The 21,223-nt window shown below is 41.5% G+C and overlaps 1 protein-coding gene across 2 annotated transcripts in view; it reads left to right on the top strand.

Moving 5' to 3' along the window:
- The window catches only part of FARSB (phenylalanyl-tRNA synthetase subunit beta), a 65,337-nt gene extending 45,519 nt beyond the window's left edge, over window positions 1–19,818 (top strand). For both annotated transcript variants that reach the window (XM_002930641.4, XM_034655258.1), the window contains exon 17: window positions 19,526–19,818. In XM_002930641.4, coding sequence (XP_002930687.1) covers window positions 19,526–19,677 — 152 coding nt within the window. In that variant the 3' untranslated portion in view covers window positions 19,678–19,818. The remainder of the gene's footprint in view (window positions 1–19,525) is intronic.
- Window positions 19,819–21,223: the final 1,405 nt, after the last annotated feature.

Raw genomic sequence — 21,223 nt, 5'->3', positions numbered from 1 at the left:
GATTGACTTATTTCGCTTAGCATAATACCCTCTAGTTCCATCCACATTGTTGCAAATGGCAAGATTTCATTTTTGATGGCTGCATAATATTCCACTGCGTGTGTGTGTAATATATATACACCACATCTTCTTTTGGATAGGATACTCTTAGGTATAACTTTTGTATTAATGATATTTCTGTAAACCACAAACCAGTGTCTTCATATTATTGCCTCTCTAGCCTCAGTAGGCTCCTTAGACATTTATTTCTCACAGAAATCTGAGTTCCTAGTCATGAGGCAGGTTTCAGGAAGACCAAGATGAGGAGGACAGGCCCTGCTCTCCAGGCACCTGTGGAGGGGCAGGGGGCTGGGGGGAGCGCTACATACCGACTCTCACTCCACGCTGCTCCTTATGACAAGTGTCTTGAGGTTTCCAAAGAGGGAAATAGTGCAACTGAGGGCATCTGGGAGAGCGTTAACGAGCTTCTGGGCAGTCAGATGGGCATTTGAAGGAAGGAGTGGGTGGAGACAGAGAAGCAAGGCAGCTGCGGGAGCAAAGACAAATATGGGAAACATGGCCTAGTGCAGTTTGGTTTGCCTGTATGATGAGGAGGAAGCTTAGGACTATATTTAGCATTTTGGATGCTAGAATAAGGGATTTTAGCTAAGTGGGAGAAAAATACTGAAGTTTTTGTTTTGTTCTGTTTTGTTTTATGTTTTTTAAGCAAGTAAGTGATACGACTTAGATCTGTGCATCCAAGGGATGAATCTGGCAGCAATATGGAGGTTGGGTGGCAGAGAGAGTTAGGGGTAGAGAGAATGGTTGGAAGGTATTGGAGTGTGTATACTGTGGTAGAGTGTACACTAAACTGTAATAGTGAGGATGTGGACTTGAAACTTGAACTTCAGTGTCGGGTGTAGCTATTCCAAAGAGAAGAATGATTTAAGAAACTTCTGGAAAGTAGGAGCTGCAGCACTTAGCATTTGGAAAATTTCATGATATGTGCCACTTGGAACTTTTATAATAACAGCTAACATGTACTGATCGTAAAAGTTCTATTTTTATAATTCTAAACCTATGACAGTATTTAAGTCCTTTATTATGGGGCACCTGGGTGGCTCAGTCAATTACACATGTGCCTCCGGCTCAGGTCATGATGGGATCGAGCCCCGCGTCAGGCTCCCTGCTCAGCAGAGAGCCTGCTTCTGAACCCTCTCCTCCCAGTTCCTGCTCTCCATCTCTGTCTCTCTCTCAGATAAATAAAATCTTTTTAAAATCCTTTATTATTTTGGTGCTAAAATATGTAATGCTTCATACTTAATTTCCCTAATATGTAGATGTCCGTTTTGGTTTAGAGGTTTTTTCTGTTTTTTGTTTTTATTAGAAAATGCATTCATAAACTGTAATCTTCTCATGTGGTTATAAATCTTTATGTTCAGTTTTTTAGAGCAAGTTGTTACTATGGTCTTGATTTAATACGAGGACAGAGTCAGTATTTTTCCTTTTGAACTTATTTAGGCTTTCATAGTGGAATATCCTAATGTTTTAAAGTTTTGACGTCTATGAAATGTCCTAAATTTATGAATTTGAAAAGCTTTGGTATAACTTCTTTATGTACATGGGTGGCCTGGACCAGTATATATTTCCGTATATCTAAACTGGCTACTTTGGGAAAATAAAACGGGTATTTACTTCTAGTGTCCCTATCACCAGCATTGGCCACATCTTTGTTTCTAAGTGCTTTCTGTAAGAGCCATCAAACCAAAGAACATTACTGTCATTCTAAATAATAGTTCCTCATTTCTCGTAGGCCTTTCTAAGTCTATTTTGATTAATGACAAACATGGTCTTTTTTTTTTTTTATGGTTGAAGAAATCAACAATTTATAGTAAGTGGTTTGCCAAATAAGTCAGCTAAGCTGGTATTCATCTCAGATTTCTCATGCATATTTTATAGATCATTTAGATATATGTATATATCTCCTAAGTTAATATGTAAACACAGGAATTTGGTAGTCGGAGCATGTTTAGCTACATCATTTCCACCGATTTATTGTTATTTTGCATATAGCTTTTTCTGCAAAGAAAAGGTCTTGAGAGTATCAAAAAGAATAGAAGCAGATTAAGAGCTACCATTTCCTACCATTCTTAATTACTGAGTTGTCTTCTGTTACTCCTCTGGCATATGGTTTACTTTTTAATAATTAAAAATCCCTGGTGGCTTTGCATTTATAATTGAGCTAAGTCTGTTCGCTAGAGATTCCTGCTAATGTCAGTTCATTGGCAGTTACACCTAATTTCTTCTGTCTTTTGTGCTGTGCTGTTTGGTGGTAGTGATGAGTGGAACAGAATTTGATTCCCCTTTGAGAAATGTGGCCCTGTCCATTGTGAGAGAAATCTGGAAGCTCATTTGATCGATCATTGCATTGATCCCAAGGCGTTCTGCTGACACTGGAGTGTAACCTTGTTTATTCTGAAGACAGCCACTCTCTGCAGCCTGCAGGGTCTGTGCAGGAGTGCTCCTGGCTCGCACGACTGCAGCCAGAGTTAGAAGCCACGGTCGCTTAGTCTTACAGAGTTTTCACTTGCTGAGCACCTTTGCACTTAACTAGCGTGAGCTAAAGCATGGAGTCGATGACAGAATAAGGGCAGTTAAGTGGGAGGGGGGAAAAAGAACCACTAATGTTTTAGCAGACTGTAGAGCCTTTGAGGGTTTCAGAAGGGTTCAGCTCAGTGTTTTAATGGCATTTGATCAGATTATTGCAGCATATATATGCCTTGTTTTCCCCCAAGCTTCTTCCCTTTTGTGGTTTGTTGCAAACTAAATTATGTATGTCAGAATGCATTTATCCTTTTCAGAAACCACTTTTGGGCAAGAAAAAAATCTCAACGTTTTTGTGTTTAGGACACTTATGTGGTTGCTGGGCAAATCAGTGGCAAAAATAATTTCTTGTAGGAGGTGGTAGGCTTTGTGTGCAGTTGGCTGCATTGACTTCAGTGTGTATTTTTTCCCCTTTTTAATTTTTTTACCGAGTTCGGTTTTGTTTTATTTACAATTCTCCAGAAAACTTCAGTTTAATTTGAGACAAGATCTCTGAGAGACAGATTTTACAACTTTTAGTTTTGATCATCCTAGTTTTCATGCTGCTCAGAATTCATCTTGTGAAATGAACAATAACCCTGTAAGCAATATGCACATTTAATCCTGCACCATATGTACCCCTAGTGGTTATTTAGAAACCTTCTGTTACAGTAACACCTAATGACCATTTACTTGACCTGTAGGGCATGACCTTTTCCTTTTTTAGGACACCTGTGAAGGATTTCAGATCCTAAAAGTTACGGGTGAAACTGTGAGGTTTTCCTAGTCTTCACACTGGTTTTTAGTGTAACTTGAGCTTGGAAATATATGAGAAGAAGATCTGTTGAACAACTTGTTGAAGTAAAGTTGTTCCATTTATGGTTTGATTTACACAAATGTTCTGGACGCGAATAAAGGGGGATCTATATGATATGTCCACACTTAGTTACCACCAACAAAGACATCACTCTCTTAAGGTATCAAGTTTAAAAGGAAAAAGGTTTAGATGTTTTTAAGCTTCCTGGCCTTATTCCTCTACTTCTCTTTTTTGTGTTTTGAGGCAAGCCTTCAAATAGTTTTTGTTACCTTCTTGAAAGGGGTGAAACAACTCAAACCAGTTTCACAATGGCCGTGATCCCCACGCAGGGAGCAGCCCTGTACTGGGCGCCACGGTCTTTATGACGCTCGGCTGTTAACATGAAGTTCAGCTAGCCCCGTGGTTTTGAGTGTTTGTTGTTGCCTCCTCTTATACGTACTAGACAAAGTTTTCTGCACTCAAGCTCGTTTTACTCCATTGGGGGTGGGGGGCTTGATGTTCAGTACTCAGCAGATTGGAGTGCTCGGCCCTCCACTTGATGACTCCACTCCATTTCCCATCTGATAGATGTTGTCATAACTGTTTCTCAACTTGCTTTTATTGTCTGTCCCCTAAGGAACGTTTTTAGACTTTTTCTAATTGCCCCTATATATTCTGTACTTTATGTATAGCTGTGCTTCATACATAGAAAGAGTATGTATGAACCTTCTTAAAATTGAAGGTTAAAAATAACTAAAGTTTTAACTTTAAAGTTAAATCGTATTTACTGAATAACTTTTCATGTTTATTTACTTATACAAATTATGGTGTGTCAAATTAGATATGCCAATTAATCACATTTTGTCATTTAAAACGTTTTTTTCAGCAAAAGTCAAACAACTGCAATTAACTTCTTAATCATTAGTGAATTTAACTTTTCTTTGAAAATAACTAGCTGGCAGTCAGATATTGTCATTGTTTCTTCTTTTTGGCACATGATGTGCTTAATGATGTGTTGAATAACTTTTTGAATTAGAAACTTTCTTTTTTTCAAAGCCTGAGCCATGCACAGAAGCTCTTGGAGTCAGACATGAACATCCTCAAGGCCACTGACAGCAGCCTCTGCGCATGTGCCGGCCACCCGGTGCACATGGCTTCGGGAGCTGTAGAAAGTCTTCAGTCACAGAATCACAGCCGTCTGGCGCCGTGGTTTTGTAGTACTGACTGGTCGTGCGTACTGCTGCTCCTGTGGTACCCAACACAGCCCAGTGAGAGGAGCTGAATACTGAGGAGTAAGATGGGTCAAGTTGGGTTCAGCTTTGGAGGGCCACAAACCATTGTAATTTATAGGATTTTTTTCCACGCCTCCTTTTCTGCCCCCAAGAACTAGTATTGAGCACAGAGGCTATAAATACATGAATTCTTTGGAGTTACTTGGATTCAGCTATATATAGTGGGCAAAAAGTCTTTACTTGTCATGTCACCTTGTGCTCCTTTCTTTCCTGCTTCCAAACTGGAACCTGGCTTCTATTCTGTAGAAAAGGTCATGGCCCAAATACAAAGAAGTTCAGTTTCAGCATCTGGGCACTTGAAATAAGCTAAAAGTTTAGAGGATTTTTAGGGTAACTTTTACTAATCCATTTTCATCTTACATACAAGACAGCTTTACTTCCCTCGGGTAGTACCAGGTTTACACATGGGTCAGACTTCGGTGGCACATGGGTCTGCTTCAGCGTATTGGTAAGAACACTGTCTAGTGAATTCCTAGGGAATGATGTATTCTGGTAAACTAAATTTCAACCCTCTCAGTGGCCAATCCAGATCCAAAGGATGGGTAGATGGGTAGGTGGATAGAAAAGTAGGTGAACGTATTGAATAAATCCCTAGGTAGGGCTAATGTGGAGTAGTCAGCTGGACGCATGGCCATTCAGAATAAAGGCCTATTTCCCTGGAGCATTTAACTCTGCCTTTGATATAAACTTCTGTCTTCTTTAAGCCATTGATATTTGGAATTTTCTTTTCTCAAGATAAAACCAATCCTAGCTTACAAGTTACATTTTAATTTCTGCCTGCCTGAACACCTTGACAGAACGGAGTGCTGTCCAGCTGTAAGATTATGGAATCAAGTTTCAAACTAACTTCTAAGTCACTTTAAAATTCTTAGTAAAGTCATTTTTTCTTTCTCTCAGTTGTTGTATCCCTTTACTTCTGACTTTTGAGCACAATTTCGATGACCCACTCTCCGGTCCACATATGGACTGGTTTCATTCTGGCCACCTTCATGGATATTCGTCTTGTGGACGCACTTGTGTCTTGTTGCTGATCACTGGCATTTCTTTCCAGTGTGCATTTTTACAGCTAACAAAGACATGGGCCATCCCCAGGGGATGTGTTGCAGAGGAGTGGCTTTTACAGTGTCTTCTGGGCTGCCATAAAACAGCAAACCATTTGTATATATACTTCCAAGTAAGATTTGAACAAAGTGTCCCTGTTTAAAAAAGAAGTTTGAAAACCACCCTTCTAGAGAAGCGGGAAGTTCATGAATGCTGTTGAAGATGATTACGTATCGCACTCTTTGCAGCGTATTTTCACTTGCTGTTCTCTTACATGCCCTGGTTAAGAGTATGTAAGATTTTAGTAACAGTGAGTCCTGCCACATGGAGTGGTACATTGTGTGAGAAATGATCGCTATGAATCCAGCTACTCCTAAATCGGCAATGAGCTGTCAGGACTTGGGTGCCCTCCAGTTCTAGTTGTTCAGGAAAACCAGGTACCTAATAGAGTCTTACACTTGTGGGTACTGCAAAATTAATAACACTGACTTAAAAGGGAAAATCTGCCAAAACATTGATTCAGCTTATATTTCTGAAGTTCTTTGGTAATTTGAAGAGTTAATGAGTTAATATAATATGGCAGTCCCTTTTGTTTTAGTTTGATAAACTCAAATTACTCAACTCAATTAGTCCCTTAAAATAATGTATGATATATTTGGTCAGGGTAAGGGAACAAACTGAAATAAGGTGTTGCATTTCCCAAACAGTAAGAAATACTATGATAGAGAACAAAACATGTATACATGTTTTAGATAGGTTGTTTCCTTCTTAAGATCTGTCCATCTGTCCATCTTCCCATTGGAGTGGCCTTGAAAAGAGTTTTGTTTAAGATTTATTTTTAGGGGCGCCTGGGTGGCACAGCGGTTGAGCATCTGCCTTCGGCTCAGGGTGTGATCCCGGCGTTGTGGGATCGAGCCCCACATCAGGCTCTTCCGCTATGAGCCTGCTTCTTCCTCTCCCACTCCCCCTGCTTGTGTTCCCTCTCTCGCTGGCTGTCTCTATCTCTGTCAAATAAATAAATAAAATCTTTAAAAAAAAAAAAGATTTATTTTTAGAGTGAGCGTGTTAGTACAGCCCTCGATTTTGTGTTGTCCACGGTTTTCTCACTGTTAGATTCAGGTTAGGCATCTTTGGAGAAACACTGCAGAAATAATGCTGTCTTTTCAAGTGGCACACAGTCTCCGTTTATTTCATAACTGATGCTGTCTACTTAAATCATTAAGGTGGTGTGTACTAGGCTTTCCGGTAAAGTTACTCCTTCCTGCATTATAATACACATTTTGTGGGAAGAACTTTGAAATTATTTAAGTGTTCTGTTCCAAATGTGTCTTCCTACTTAGCAAGGACTCACTATTTCTTTTTCAGTATTTTAATCCATTATAACCGTTTCTTATAATGCTTACAGTGTTCCCAGTTTGGCCAGTGAGTGTCCCTTCAAGCTGGCTTGTTTCCTTTTAACATGTTCCTATTCCTTACTCCCCTTCCCTTGCTTTGGGCACAAGAAGATATTCTCAGGCTTACCTGGAACTTTTCGTTGCCCCATTTCTCCATCCGGGTTCTGTTTGTTAGGGAATGGTGTGTAAAAGCCAAGATTTAAGGGGTATTTATTGCTGTTGGGGGTAGGAGTTATTTGTACATGTGTGTGTGTGCACACATGCATTTTCTTCTGCATGTATATATTGTGGACTGAAAGTCCATGACAGGGCCCCTGTTCCAGTGCACACCTTCATGGTTCATTCCAGTTTTCTCTTGTTCCATATTTGTACGTCTCTTCAACAGAGAAACCCGGCTCCCATTATTCCTAACTTCTTCATTTACTTGATCGGTGCCCCTGTTTGTAACCTGACTCCGTCTTTTCCCCTGTGTGTTTGCTCCACTCATCACTCTGCCTTCTCAGGGTTGTCCCCTGCTCACCTGTGGATGCCCTCCCCATCCCCTTAGCCTCTGACACTCCTTGCTGAACTTTCTCTTTCCTGATCTGGGGGACACACAGTCCCTAGGGTGGGGATTTCTGCCTTTCTTAGCCTCTTGAGGGCTGAAAAGTTCTGGAAGAGAAGGGAAAAGACTATAAGTCTTGAGAAACCTTAGTCAGGAAGCTCTTACTAAAATGAAGAGGGGGAAATGATTGTATACGGGGCTTGGGGGGGGGCTTTTTCTAAAGCTGGTGATAATATAGAAAACATTTCTGGGCTCCTACATCTTTTCTGTGGCAGACTTGGAAGCAGGTCTGTCTCCAAGTGGCTCTGCTTCCTTTTAGTGAGAAACTTCGGTAGCAGTCTGGGTGCTGAGATTGCTCACTGCTACTGAAGAAGTTGTTTCTAGGACTTTGGTGTGCAGAGCTGGGGAAATCATTTTTGTTTTGTTTTTTCTCTTTTAAATGAGAAAACATTGAGTTCATATGGCTATTTCCAATTTATATTTAGGATTAGAAGATTTTTACTTAATATACTTGACTTTATAGCTCTTTTCTTTACATTGAAAATCTTGGTTCCTAATGAGCTTATGTAATTTGCTCACTCTACCTGGTTTTCAAAATGACATTATAATGATTAGTACAACAATTTAAATATTATATGCAGTTCTCTTTGTACTTAAGATAGAGCTTACAAAATGAAGTCTATTTCAGGAAGTCCACCTTCCATTCCTGTTCCTATCACACTGTTCCCTCACTACCTGTATAGGTTTATGATTATTATTAGTTTTCAGTTATCCTTCTACAGTGTTTTTAGAAATGTGTGTGTGTATTCTCCACGTTCTTAACTGGGGCATTGATACTTTGCATACTGTTCTATACCTTGTTTTTTAACTTCATCTACTTTGGAGCTCACTGCAGCTACATGGGGAGATCTGCCACTTTCTTTTGCCGAGCACTGTACTGGAGTGCCACAGTTGATTCACCTAATTCCCTAGCGACGGACATAATTAGGCTCTTTCCAGTCTTATGCTGCTGCAAATAATGCCACAATGACTAGCCCTGTGCATATGTTGTTTGGTATTTTTGCTAGTGTTTCTTGGGGACAGATTGCTGTTAAGTATGGGATTATTGGGACAAACGGTAAATTCGTATGTGTGTTAGATACTGCCAGACACCCTCCGAGGACTTGTGTTCTAACATTGTACAAACCCAGCAGCACCAGATGAGAGGACCTTTTTTTTCTGAACCTGGTTCACAGACTTGTCAGACTTCTCTATTTGGGGGTTAGTCTTTCAGGAGGAGAATGGTGTCTACTGTAGTTTTAATTGGTGCTCTCTTAGGAGCAAGTAAACATATTTTCATGTTTTAGGACATTTTTATTTCCTTTTCTGTGAACTGCTTGTTCATGTGTCTTATTTTTTCTTAGGTATGTTGGTCTTTATCTTCTATTTTCAGAATTTTTTTTAATGCATTTAGGGATATTAACCCTTTGTGATATACATCCCACCATTTATAAGTTTTTAAATTTTTTTTCTTTTGGTTTTTGCCATGTAGATTTTTATATAGTAAAACTTGCTAATCTTTTTCCTTATTGCTTCTGGATTTTGAGTCCTGAAGTTTCTTCTACTCTATGATGAGGGAGGAGTTCCCCGTGCTGCTTCTAGTGCTCAGGTGTTCCATTATTTTACATTTACACCTCTTATCTGTTTGTAATTTATCCTGAGTACGTTTGAGGAGTAGATCCAGTTTTTTCTTTTTCCATATGCTTTGGAGATTTTGATATATGCTATTTTCCAGTTACTGCCTTTTCTTTTCTTTTTTCTTTTTTTTTTAATGGTACCATTTAACTTCCTAAATTTAGTGTAAATGTTTTTTGGAATCCATGAAGGAATAGAAGAGATCTAAACTTTTATCTTTGGTATCTTTAAAAGATGGAATGATTTTTGGAAGTCCTTTAGTTAGATTGAACAGGTACAGAAGAAAACATGAAGATATGTGAATGGGTCAGACTCTTTCAAGAAAAGAAAGCCTCTATTGTTCAACTCTTGGGAACTATTTCAAGAAATTTGCAAGCACAGAGTTGGCGTGATAGTCTCCTTAACCAGCCCCAGCCCTCTTAGTCTATTAGCAGTCTGTCCCAGCATTAAAATAAATGTCTTATTTATATGTGAAGGTAGGTAATTAGAAATTGAGGTGAGACCTTTAATCATGTAATATTGATAAGATTCGGAAAGATTCCAAAAGGAAATGTCTATGTCATAACTGCGGAGTTTATAAAACCTTTAGCTGATGATGTATTTATATGTTGGATTTATTTTGTAACTGTTTCAAGAATACATTATGTATCAAAGTAGAGGACTCTGTATATGGTCCCATTTACCCTGGAGCTGGAGCAAATATTGGTATCCGGCATCCTTTCAGAGCACTTTGCAACTTAATAACCAGGTTTCCTATCCAAGGACTTTATTTAGAATGACGTATTTATGGGGTTGGTGGTGTTTGGGTTGGGTTGGGTTTTTTGCATCTGTTCTTTTAGAATAACAAAGTCATTCCACTGGATGCCGACACCTTTTTTGAGGTCTCGGTTTTGCTCCCTCCTTGCTTAGTTTAACCAAAGGCTTAGTTTAATGTAGTAACTCCCACTGCTCATAGCTTACCATCTATTATGGTTTAGAAAATTAGAAGGTTGTTAAAAATCACGGACCAACGTCTGTTTTTTTTTAATTTATTTAGGAAGCAAGACTCTGGGATTCTTAATAACTAATGCTTGCTGATTTTTAAAAAATATCAATCCATAATCTGCTTTGTCTAAAGATGAGAAATGCACGTTTTACTGTCACTTTGGGGCAGTGGGGAAGCTGAACCATAATCCGACGTTCATTAGATAATCTGTCTTCTCCAGAGGTTCTTTCATCTGCCAGCACCTTTTCTCTCTCTCCTTCCCGTATTTTGTTTGGAGAGGCTCCCTTCTGCCGTTTAGCTTATTAGTCTTCTGTTCCATCATTGCAGGAATCCCACAGATCGACATTCAGAGTGTTATATATAAACGATAGAAAGACAAATTAGCTTCGTCAAGGTCCCAGTTGAGAGCTTGGATCTTGAGGAGCTATTTTGCTTTTCCCTGGTGTTGAATAGCTCTGGTCTACCTTTCACCTGTTTGAGAAAGCAATGCTAACGGTCATGAGGGTGATGTAGGCACCCTCTCCTCCCTCCTGGAAACACCTCTGAGAACTGCAGGCTCAGGTGGGTTGGGGGTTAGGAACGGAATCTCCCTGCGGGGGGTTACTCTCGACCCAACAGGCCAGAGGTGAGGTGGACAGCCTGTGTTCGGGACCCCTGGCCCTCACCGTGCTGCAACCCTTCTGTGTCCCGGGTGTTCTTCCCGCCCGCCCTCTTGCTCTTACTTGTTGCCTTCTGCTCCCTGAAAAACCTTTCCTTCTCAGGAAAGGATCTGAGTTCAGTTGATGCGTATCAGTGTGAACTTAAGAGGTGCTTTGATTTTTAGCTGCCTTTCTAATTATGAAGGAAGAGAAATGTGGTCCCTTTATAACAATTTAAGGTATTAACACGAAGAATGGGGGCTAATTCAGCGGAATAGAAAAATCTCCCCACCCTCTGAAACTATGTCATGGTGACAGCCATGCTCTTATGTGAAAAACACATATTCAGGAAGAGGTGGAAGGAGAAACATGGGGCACAGCAGCACTGCCCAGCATAATAGCAAATATACGCCTTACTGTAAACGAAAACCGTGTGACTGTAGTGACAGGATTTTTATTCCTTCTGAGTGATATTGAAGGCCAGAAAGAGTAAGCACTGGAGCAAATGTCCGATAAAATGCTTTGCTTTAAATGGCTCCAGAACTTCCTGTTTCTATGGTAAGACCTGTTTTGATGTGTCTAATATTCATCAGTAGCTGGTAGGTATTCTATTAATGGTGTTGTCTCAGCCACTGTACTTGGCCCTCACCTTTCAGAAGAGAGAAGTTTCTGATAATTCTCTTAATTCCTAAAGGCTCCTAGCTTGTTTGAATACATTCTCTGAATAGAGACTTTCTCTTGGAATTACTTTCCTCGGCTGCTTTAAAGCATTTTTTTTCCACCCACCAGTAGAACTAAAAAAGGTAGTAGTTGGTACCATGCAAGAGAAAGTATTTAATTGGTGTCCTACAAGATGGGACCAACATCATCCTTATTGGTGTCCTACAAGATGGGACCAACATCATCCTTATTAGTGTAAGTTTGTGGTTTGTTGCTACTACCGTGGCTAGAAGTCTGTTGTTTAACACTTTGATATATAATGAGCTAGACAAGGATTCATATTTTTTTTTATTTGTGTGGTATTACTTTTGGCAAAGGGAAAGAAACCAAGAAAGAGCAGAATGCAATGTATATTATAGAAGCCCTCTGTATAACAGTGGATAATTGGAAATAACTCCAACATAAAATACTTTAAGACAATCTGGCAAACTAGGACACATGTAATGGAAATGTTAAAAATGTCTTTAGACATACGAACATAAACTAAGTTGAAATGCAGATCCCAGGGTGGTATAGACACGATTTAAAATGGTAGGAAAGAGTACATTTTGTTAGACGCTGGGGTGCCTGGTCAGCTGTGGTGCAGTGAGAACAACACTGGGTGTCACTTCCAGTGATTTAGGACTGAATCCCTCTGTGCCAGCTTCTTCAGCTCTCATGTGGGGATGATGGGATCTGTCCACTTGGACCACAGAGTTGTGGAGAGGCAGGTAAGTTTGGGATCGATACTCTCCAGAGTAAACTCAGGGTAGAATTCAGCTCTGCCCTTCAGAAAATGTGAACTGGATAAAAGAGTCACAGTTGGGGCATCCAGTCTCAGCTCTGCTGTTACCTGGCTCTGTGGTTTTCTTAACCACTTTGGTATCCATTTTCTCATCCTGAAGTAAAGACTTGGACAAGGTCTTCTCACGTCATTTCTGGTGTTCAGATTCTGCAGGAATTTCTGTGCCTCAAAAGCAAGCCCTGCCACGAGTTCTAACGTAGGTGCTTTCTCTCCTCGCCTTTTCAGGTGGTGTCACTGTGGTGCTGATTTATCTGCTCATGTTGTTCTAGCTTTGTCTGAAGAATCTGGAGTTTATTCCTTAAATGTGCCTGTGTTGTGTGAGATCGAAAAAACATAGTTCTGTTTTCCGTGGAGGGCTCTAGGTTTTGTCACGTTTCATCAGTATTATGTTGTATTCATAATTTTACAGAGCGTACTTGGGTATGTCCCAAGGTTAGAGGTTGTCAGGTTGTTTTTTCTCTCAAGTTTTGTTTATTTATTTTATTTTAAACCAGAAGAAGTTTGCAAACATGAAATGGACAGCTTGACCAAAAGTTTGAAAACATTATCCCGTCGGCCATCTGTGCCTCTGGGCCACACACACAGAGGCGCCCGTGTCAGTGGCCGCGGGCACCTTCAGCGCACTCCGTAGCCTATACTGTTGCTCGCCTTGGGCAAGTCCCCTAATCTCCTTGTGCTTCGCTTTTTCCCCATCTGTAACTTGCCTGTCCTCAGGGGCTCGGCCGGGGCTGCGCTGGGACTGAGGCACTGCCTCTCCTGGGGTTGGAAGGAGAGGAATAGAAGGCAGGGTACTCTGGCTTTAATGGTCTCCGTGTTCTTTCCTTCTCCTGCATTCCCTCCTTTGTCAGCAGAAATCTAATTCTGCAACTAAAGCCCATGCATCATAGTTACACGTTGGAAGTTCTGTTTACTCCACGTTGGCCAAAGGTGTGAATTTGAATAGTAGGTTAACTAATTGTGAAATTATAGATACAGTCTTATGTACTCCATATTCCTGTTCTTTCCCCAGTTAGCCCTACAATAGTCTTTATTATTATTAATACTGTTTTGCTATAATTATGGAGAAAATAATAAAGCTCATATTTGGTTTGAGAAATTGTCTCCTTAAAGGCTTTTATAGGTGAAAACCTAGAAAAGAACCATTTTATTGGCCCAGGAAGGCAGGTGATCCATACATTTTGTTCTGAAGTTATTATTCTAAAACGATCCTATGAATGTTTAAGAAATGTGACAATTTGGGGGAAATGATTTATGTGTCAGACAAATCAGGACAATGGCATTATTTTAGAATAGGAATTTTCAAAACCAGTAGAGACAGTGAGGGCACTTTTTAAACTGGAGTTAGAAATCCTTTGGTTTTATATAAGTAAATTTGATACTGATTTAAAAATTGGAACTGGATGGTTCACATTTAAATTCTTCTAACATTGCTGACCTTCTTCAGGTTTTTAAATATGGGTTTGTATGAGAGGCACATAGATTAGACTTTAAAGTGGATCTAAGAAATATTAAGTGATCTCCATGGAAATAAATTACAAATTTGTCTATACAGAGTAAAACTGGGAAACTTTGGAGTTCTGATTCTAAAAACTTATAAGGTTGATTGTGGTGATTTATTTTAAAAGGTTCTTTATTGAAGACATTTCTCCTTTTTAGTAGAAGACTAGATAGTCTGGGCTTTCCTGATTACTTTTTAAGAATAGAGTCTCCAGGATCTAGTCCTTTATGTGAGTAGGGGTTTTGCCTGCCGTGTCTCGATAGGATGTTGCTGTGAGCGCAGGCATCCTCCCCGGTCCCTTGCTGTGGGGTTAAGTAGGCACCCGCTCTCCTCACCTCCGGTTGCCTTCGCTTTAAGAGTTAATGATGTCTGCAGGTGTGTTGGGATTAGCACTGTAAAGTTGTGTAAGGGCTTTTTCTTTCTTTTGATCTCCCGAAAGGGATGAAAGATAGCCATTAAACTCAGGGGATTAGGTCCCCTCTCTTTAAAGACTTTAGGTACCATAAATATTTCACTTCAGATGTAAGGTGAAGAATTGTATACATCTGGGGGAAAATGGGTGTTTTATATTACCAGTTGGAAATTATTCAGTCTCCACTTACAAATTAAATTATCTTTATAGAGATATTTTCTCCCAATCTGCAGTGGACTGAGATCGGAAAAAAATGTGTGGGTGTATATTTCAGTAGTTATACTGATTATTTTCCCTTCTATTCTTACACCTTTTTCTTTTTTGTAAGTTAATGTGTCGCCTACGTTGTGCCTCCCCCCCCCACCCCTGTGGTTCTCCCCGCTTTGTATAACTGCTGGTATACTAAAAAAAAAACTCCTGCCTCTAAAACTTGGAGAACAACTACCATGCTCCCATGTTCAGTTTAAGTGTGTGCTCAGTTTTTAAAAAGAGGCCCTATATTTTGTCCTTCCTCTTCCTTTAAACTCAGAGAAGGAAAGGGACGTTGAGGTGCCGGCAGCAGTTAGACAGTCGTGGTTACTCCATGCTCAGAGAACTGGTGGGAAACCAGGAGACGAGTCCTGCGTAGGGAAACATGGTTTCAGCCCCCTTCCACTCCGCCCTGTGCCCCACTCTGCCCATTTCTCTCCAGAATGGAATGCTGGGGAATTTTTGTCCTTTGTATTTTTCCTAGGCTGGACTTTTGCATCATGGAATGGATTATTTCATATATATATATATATATATATATAAATATACATACATAATATATATATGTATAATATATATATTATACATATATTATATATATTATACATATATTATATATATCTAAAATTGTATTTGAAATTAGGGACTTAGGAGAGGAAGGGGTAGGGTTTGGCAGTACCAGTCCTAGGACCAGCCTGTTAAATGATTATTCCTATTCCATTACCTGTATTACATAATCGGTCATTTAGAACAAATTTAAAGCACACTCAGTTGGCCCAGTGTTTCACTGTATCTATATGATTGTGATTTTGTATTTTGTCCCTGAATTTAGGAGGGAGTGTATGGGTTATTTGTATTTAAACTGACAGTGGTGGTTTCTATTTGTTGTGACACCTGAGATGTACACTCCATCCTTTCCCAGAGGTCCTTGCCCCTTTTTATTTTGTTCTTACCTTTTTATTGGAGAAAATTGGGGTGATGCACTACCAGATTGCAGGCAGTTACCAGTATGTAGATTTGAACCCCGAAGCATGTCTTAGTGATGTGGAGAGAGGGAAAAGTAAAATTGAGTAGATGGTTATTGGAGATGGTCAGCATAAAGCCCCGGATGAATTAGTTGAATATGGCCCGTGGCAGGGGTTGAAGATCAAGGCTGAAGGGCCTCATGCTTGGTAACACCGTCCCGAGTCCGGCTTAGCGGTCCGCTCAGTTACCGTCTTAAACCTCTACTTCCGACGCGTCCTAAAATTATAGGAATGACTCAATGTGGAAAGCTCATCCAAACTTTGGGCCTATAATACTACTCTAAAAGAAAGACAGGGGCAAAAAGAAACTGTGAAAGGTGTTTGGCAACGAGCAAGAGTGGGAGCTCACGAACTCTTTGAAGGTCAATTAGCCAGAAAATGTGCTAAAGACTGGGTGCTGTGCTGCGTTACTGGCCGAGAATTACCCCCAAGGTCCTCAAAGTGGTCCTGCCGCTTGAGCACAGAGAGACAATTACAGACCTGGAGGAGATGCTACAAAAGCTTTAATTAAGGGACTTACTTACACCCCACTAAGTTTGGGAAATTAAATTCTTGCTTGTGCTTAACTGATGTTTCTTTTGTCTGGGCTTCCACATGGATTTCAGCACGAGACCACTATTTTCCCCCAGGTCTGTTTTATGTTGGAGGCCGTTTCGCTGTGATGGATACCAGCAAAGCGGAGTGTTTAATCCGTGTCAGGAACCAGGTGAAAAAGTGAGCTGAGAGGCTTTGTGCCAGGGAGCATTTGGGGCACAGGTTGAAAATTGGAGTGTTTACAGCAAACCAGGAACCCTGTTTGGGCTTAGACATATGAAGAGTAGGCAACTGTATTTTTTAGAATTTGAATTTTAGAGTTCCCGTTCATAGGGCAACATGATTTTCCGTGAATTGGGGCAACTTTGTCTCTAGACCCAGCAGGCTGCATTTTCTCCAGAGGCACCGGTTTGGTTTTTGTTGGGGAGGTTAGAGTTGGCCTCCGACTGCCATCCAGGCCTGGTTTTTCACAAGCCCGGACCCAGATTGCGGCTCTATTTGGATGTGACTTCTTCTGGAAAGACTGGTTTAAGTCCCAGCTCGAGCATTCTGATCCATCCATCCATCTGCCTGAGTTACTGAGCTCAACCACCCTGCTGCCAATGGGAACTGCCCTTGTCTCCGAGCGCGGGCCGAATGGCTGCCTTAGCCAGGCGTGTGCCCTTTGTTTCGGTAGCGAACCAATGCTCTCTTGGCCACCTTCTTCGGAGGGGTGCATTGCTCCCTGCAAAGTTTGGTTGAAACCACACAGTCTTTATCTTTTCTTTCAGGATTTCTAGTCCATACCCATCAGTCAAGAGGTCTGTTTTTTTAGGGTCTGTCTGTACCTATTGAAGCCCCTTTTGTGTGCCTCTCAGCTTGTGTATGTGAAGAACAAAATTGCAGCTTTGCTCTAACTGAACAGAAGAGGAAGCAAATCCTAAGTGCTTCCTATCAAATCTGACCTTGTGAGAAATGAAAAATGGCAAGAAAATGATCATGGTCGTCACAGGCTCAAGTGTGCGGTTTTCAGCACAGTTTATACAGAAGTCCATCCGTGAATGTCATTGTTACATGTGGGCGGGCAGGGGAGGGTTAACGCTGGATGAGAGGCCAGAGGAGCCTTGGGGTCCTCTCCGTTCAGAAACAGCTCCCCTGCAGCGAAGGCCCTCGGGCCCTGGGCTGATGGAGGGGGTGGGAGCAGCTCTGGTGGATCTGGGTGCCGGGCTGAGAGCTTTTGCTATTTACGTTATTTAGAATACTCATACTTGAGTATGTTTTAAGTAACGTATAATATGAATTTGTTTTCTTTGCTTTGCTTTAGAAAGAGGGAAAATTGTATTTAGTGATAGGAACATTGTCGTTTGAGTACCTGACTGGTTAATGAGCTGAAGCCAAGTGTGGTCCAGACTTCTGGAGAAGGGACAGACGGCATTATCATGCTTGCTCACTGAAGAAGAATGCAGCTGAATTTTGCTAAAAAGTGCTGATTCCAAAAGTTGTTTTATGAAGTAAAAATTCTAAGTTCTTATCTCTTAAGCTTTATTTTGCTAACATTGTTCGAACTAGCACATCTGGCTTAGATTCTAAAATAGTCTGGTTTTATGCTTCAGTTAAAATGAATCCAATCAAATTGGAATTTGTAGATAAAAAGAAAGGATTTTGATACACAGTGAGGATTCTTAAACATGGCAAGGTTGCCAGTGAAGGTCTTAAGCTTCCTTTCTGGATGGCCTTTAAAAATAGGCTGGTGTTTGTTTCCAGTCGGCGTAGGGTGTGCAGCTGTGGTTCTGTAGAGGGGTGATGCCTGGTGGAACGAAGGTTCCGCAGTTCTTGGTGACACAGCGTAGCATCAGCACTTTATATGAGCTTCACTTTGTCATTTGAAGATAGTTTTGTAAACTGGGTTTTTGTTTTGATAGTGTTAAAATAGGCCATCTTTATTAGATTTAGTGCTATTCATATCTCACGAAGGCTCTACATTGTCAGTCCCGTTTGGTTTCTGTGTTTTTTGAGTCCCCTCTTTGCCCCGTCCCCAATGTGGCTTAATGTGCATAGCCAAATACTTCAAATGCAGTTCAGGGAAAGGCTTGCTTTAATAAGACCGTGGAGCAGAATTTAGTTGTGGGGGGATGTGAGGAACAGGCCACCTTCTATTCCAGCCCAGGGTGCTTTAAGAATGACAATTAAAAATGTTTTTCAGGAATATAAACACCATCCCCCTGGGCTGACTGGGAAGTACGTGGAATCGTCCTGTGTCTTTACCGTGTGGCTGGTACTGACTTGTTAGCAGCGTGCTGCCCCCCCCACCCCCAATCCTGTATTTCTCCATCATCTGACCTTGGAGCCATTAGTAGAGACTCAGCAGTTTATTCTTTCATAAATAATGCACTCACTCTGAAATGGCAGGCTGTAGGCTTGTGGCCCGGCCCTGCTGCGTATTTATAGTTCATGCCAGTAACCGTGTTGGTTGAATCAGTCAGGAGCTGTGGGCCTGATCTCTTTTCAAGTTGGTGGCAAGTGAAATGAGTCAGCTTTTTTTTTTTTTTTTTTTTTTTTTTTTTTTTTGAGTAGGGAATGAGCATTGATGAACTCTCGTGGCACTCGTCAGTGAATATGGAGTGGGCCTGGATGGTTGCTTATTTTTAGCTGTTCGAACCTCAGTGACGGTTCCTAGTTTGGTGAGCCATAGCTTTCCACTGATACCCAAATGAAGAGAGCACTTTCTGCCTGTCTTGAAGTCAATCGGGGTCAACCCAGACTTGTTCGGTGCTGGCCTCTTACAGAAGGTGCTCTAAAACTGCTGAGAAAGTTCTTTGTCCAGCAGGAATGCGGGTTGCGTTCTGGTAGCAAGGCCTAAGCCTGCCAGCGACCGTGCAGCTTGTGTTTGTCTGCGTCCGAAGGGAGAAGAATGAGTTTTGAATAGTAAATGAGCTCACGGTGGCCTTTTTATCCAGCACATAGGACTATGGAAAACCTGTTTCAAAACAGGTTCTTCCCATGCAAGGCCATCAGTTTTACATTTCATTTCTCCCCTTTGTCCTTCCTCCCTGCGGAGCTCCCCAAGGACTTGCCCAGCTGTGCTCCTTCAGCCCCCCTTTCCTGATCCTGCCTGCCTGGAGCCCTGGGATTAAAAAACAAACAAAAACAAAAACCCACAAAACCAAAAACCCACGCGGGGGCCCTTTCATATTTGCCCTTAACCTTTTCCTTGTAAGAGTTCCTTGCTGTAATATCAAATATTTCATTTTAAGATTAGAAAGTGTGAGGACAGCACACTCATTTCCTAGCCAGTGGTTTAAAGAAGTTATCTTCCTAGCAGCCTGGTGAGCCTTAGGTGTTAAACGTCTGCTGACATTTTTGCCAGGAGAAACATTGATTTCTCTCTTCTTTTTCAGGCCCTGCTTTTTTCCCTGGGAGATGCGCGGAGATCTTTGCCAGGGGTCAGAGCGTCGGGAAGCTTGGGGTCCTTCATCCTGACGTCATCACCAAATTTGAGCTGACCATGCCCTGCTCCTCCCTGGAAATCAATATTGAGCCCTTTTTGTGAAGCTGGGTCTCTGCTGTGCGACTCTCTCCCTGAGTGTCCCCTTCTCCTTCCCTGGTGTCCTGTTGTCGTCCCCACAGGGACCATCCATTTGCGCTTTAATGTTTAATAAAGTAGAAAGCGATGTCTGGCTCTGTGGGTAAATGCCGCCCGCTCTCTGCATTAGGCCAGCTTGTGCGAACACGGTGTCTGTGAAGCTGCGTGGTTAGGAAAAGCCCAGAGGAGCGCACGCTCGGGGTCTGACTGGTGAAACAACAGGATAGCAGATTCGGATGCAAGGGTGCACGAGTACGAGAATGGAAGATTATCAGTTCTCACATTTGACATGCATTCAGCATCGGGACGCAGTGTTTTTAGGAAACCAGTATGAAGCAATGGTGGTCTAGCAGTTACAGCCCTTGAAGTCATTTTAAAGTGAAAGAAAAATCTGTCACGAGCACTTGAGATATTTGTAGGTGTGGAGGTGTTTGCACTCCGTGGTTCCTGAGACTGCGTACAACACAGCTGTGCTCCGCCAGCCGAGCTAACCATGTTGATAGCGGTGCGGTGTGAACATTGGGAAACGATGAAAACATTATTTTTGCCGTGGGCCATACATTTTACTGTAATCAATATTATAAAATCACGGGTTTAAATACTGAATTGCGCAGCTAGCTTCTTATTTTATAGGGAAGAAGTATCGGATCTCCGGTGAAGTTAAGTTTCTGTCGATCTGCCTTGTCTTGCCCCCTAATTTCCTTTGATCTAGGCTCCTCCAGCATCTAGGCTCCTCCAGCAGACACCGACAGTGGGAAAGCTAGGTCTAACGTGTAGGTAAGTTCTCAGTTACTGTTAAGATGACATGAAACACAAAATGTAAAACTTCAAGTGCCAGTAGAAATAGCTAACAAAGTGAGAAGGAATTACGTTTATAGAGCTTTGCTGAGCCTACTGTGAGGAAGCCCCACCCTGCTCCTGCCTCGAGTCAGGGCAGCAGGGTCCGCCCTAGCAAGATCTGTGAACGTATAGCCCTGTTCCTTCCCAATTCTTTTGTAGCCAGATCCTAACAGCATTTAATGAAGTGAGATATGCTCACAAAAAAATGTCAGACGGTTTGTATCCAGCATACTTAAAGATTTGAACAGGTATTTCCCCAAAGAAGATACACGAAATAAGCATTTGAAAAGATGCTCAACGTCATTAGTCATCAGGGACATGCAAGTAGAAACCACAATACGAACTGAAATGGCTGAAGTTTGAGAGACCGGTTCATACCAAGGATCGGTGAGACCAGGTGTGTGGGACCTCCGTGCCCTGCTGGTGGGAACGGAAGAAACAGTGTTACTTGTAGTAGTCACCACCCAACTGTTCGTCAGCAGCTGAATGGATAAACTCTGGTACATTTACATTACAGGTATTTCTCAGCAATAAAAAGGAAAGAACTACTGGGCGCCTGGGTGACTCAGTCAGTTAAGCGTCTGACTCTTGATGTTGGCTCAGGTCATGATCTTAGGGTCTTGAAATCAAGCCCCATGTCAGGTTCTGTGCTGGGCATAGAGCCTGCTTAAGA

Source organism: Ailuropoda melanoleuca, chromosome 2 (assembly GCF_002007445.2).
Source record: "Ailuropoda melanoleuca isolate Jingjing chromosome 2, ASM200744v2, whole genome shotgun sequence".
Lineage (NCBI taxonomy): Eukaryota > Metazoa > Chordata > Mammalia > Carnivora > Ursidae > Ailuropoda > Ailuropoda melanoleuca.
The sequence above is the reverse complement of the archived record's forward strand: the minus strand, read 5'-3'. Positions and strand labels throughout refer to the sequence as shown.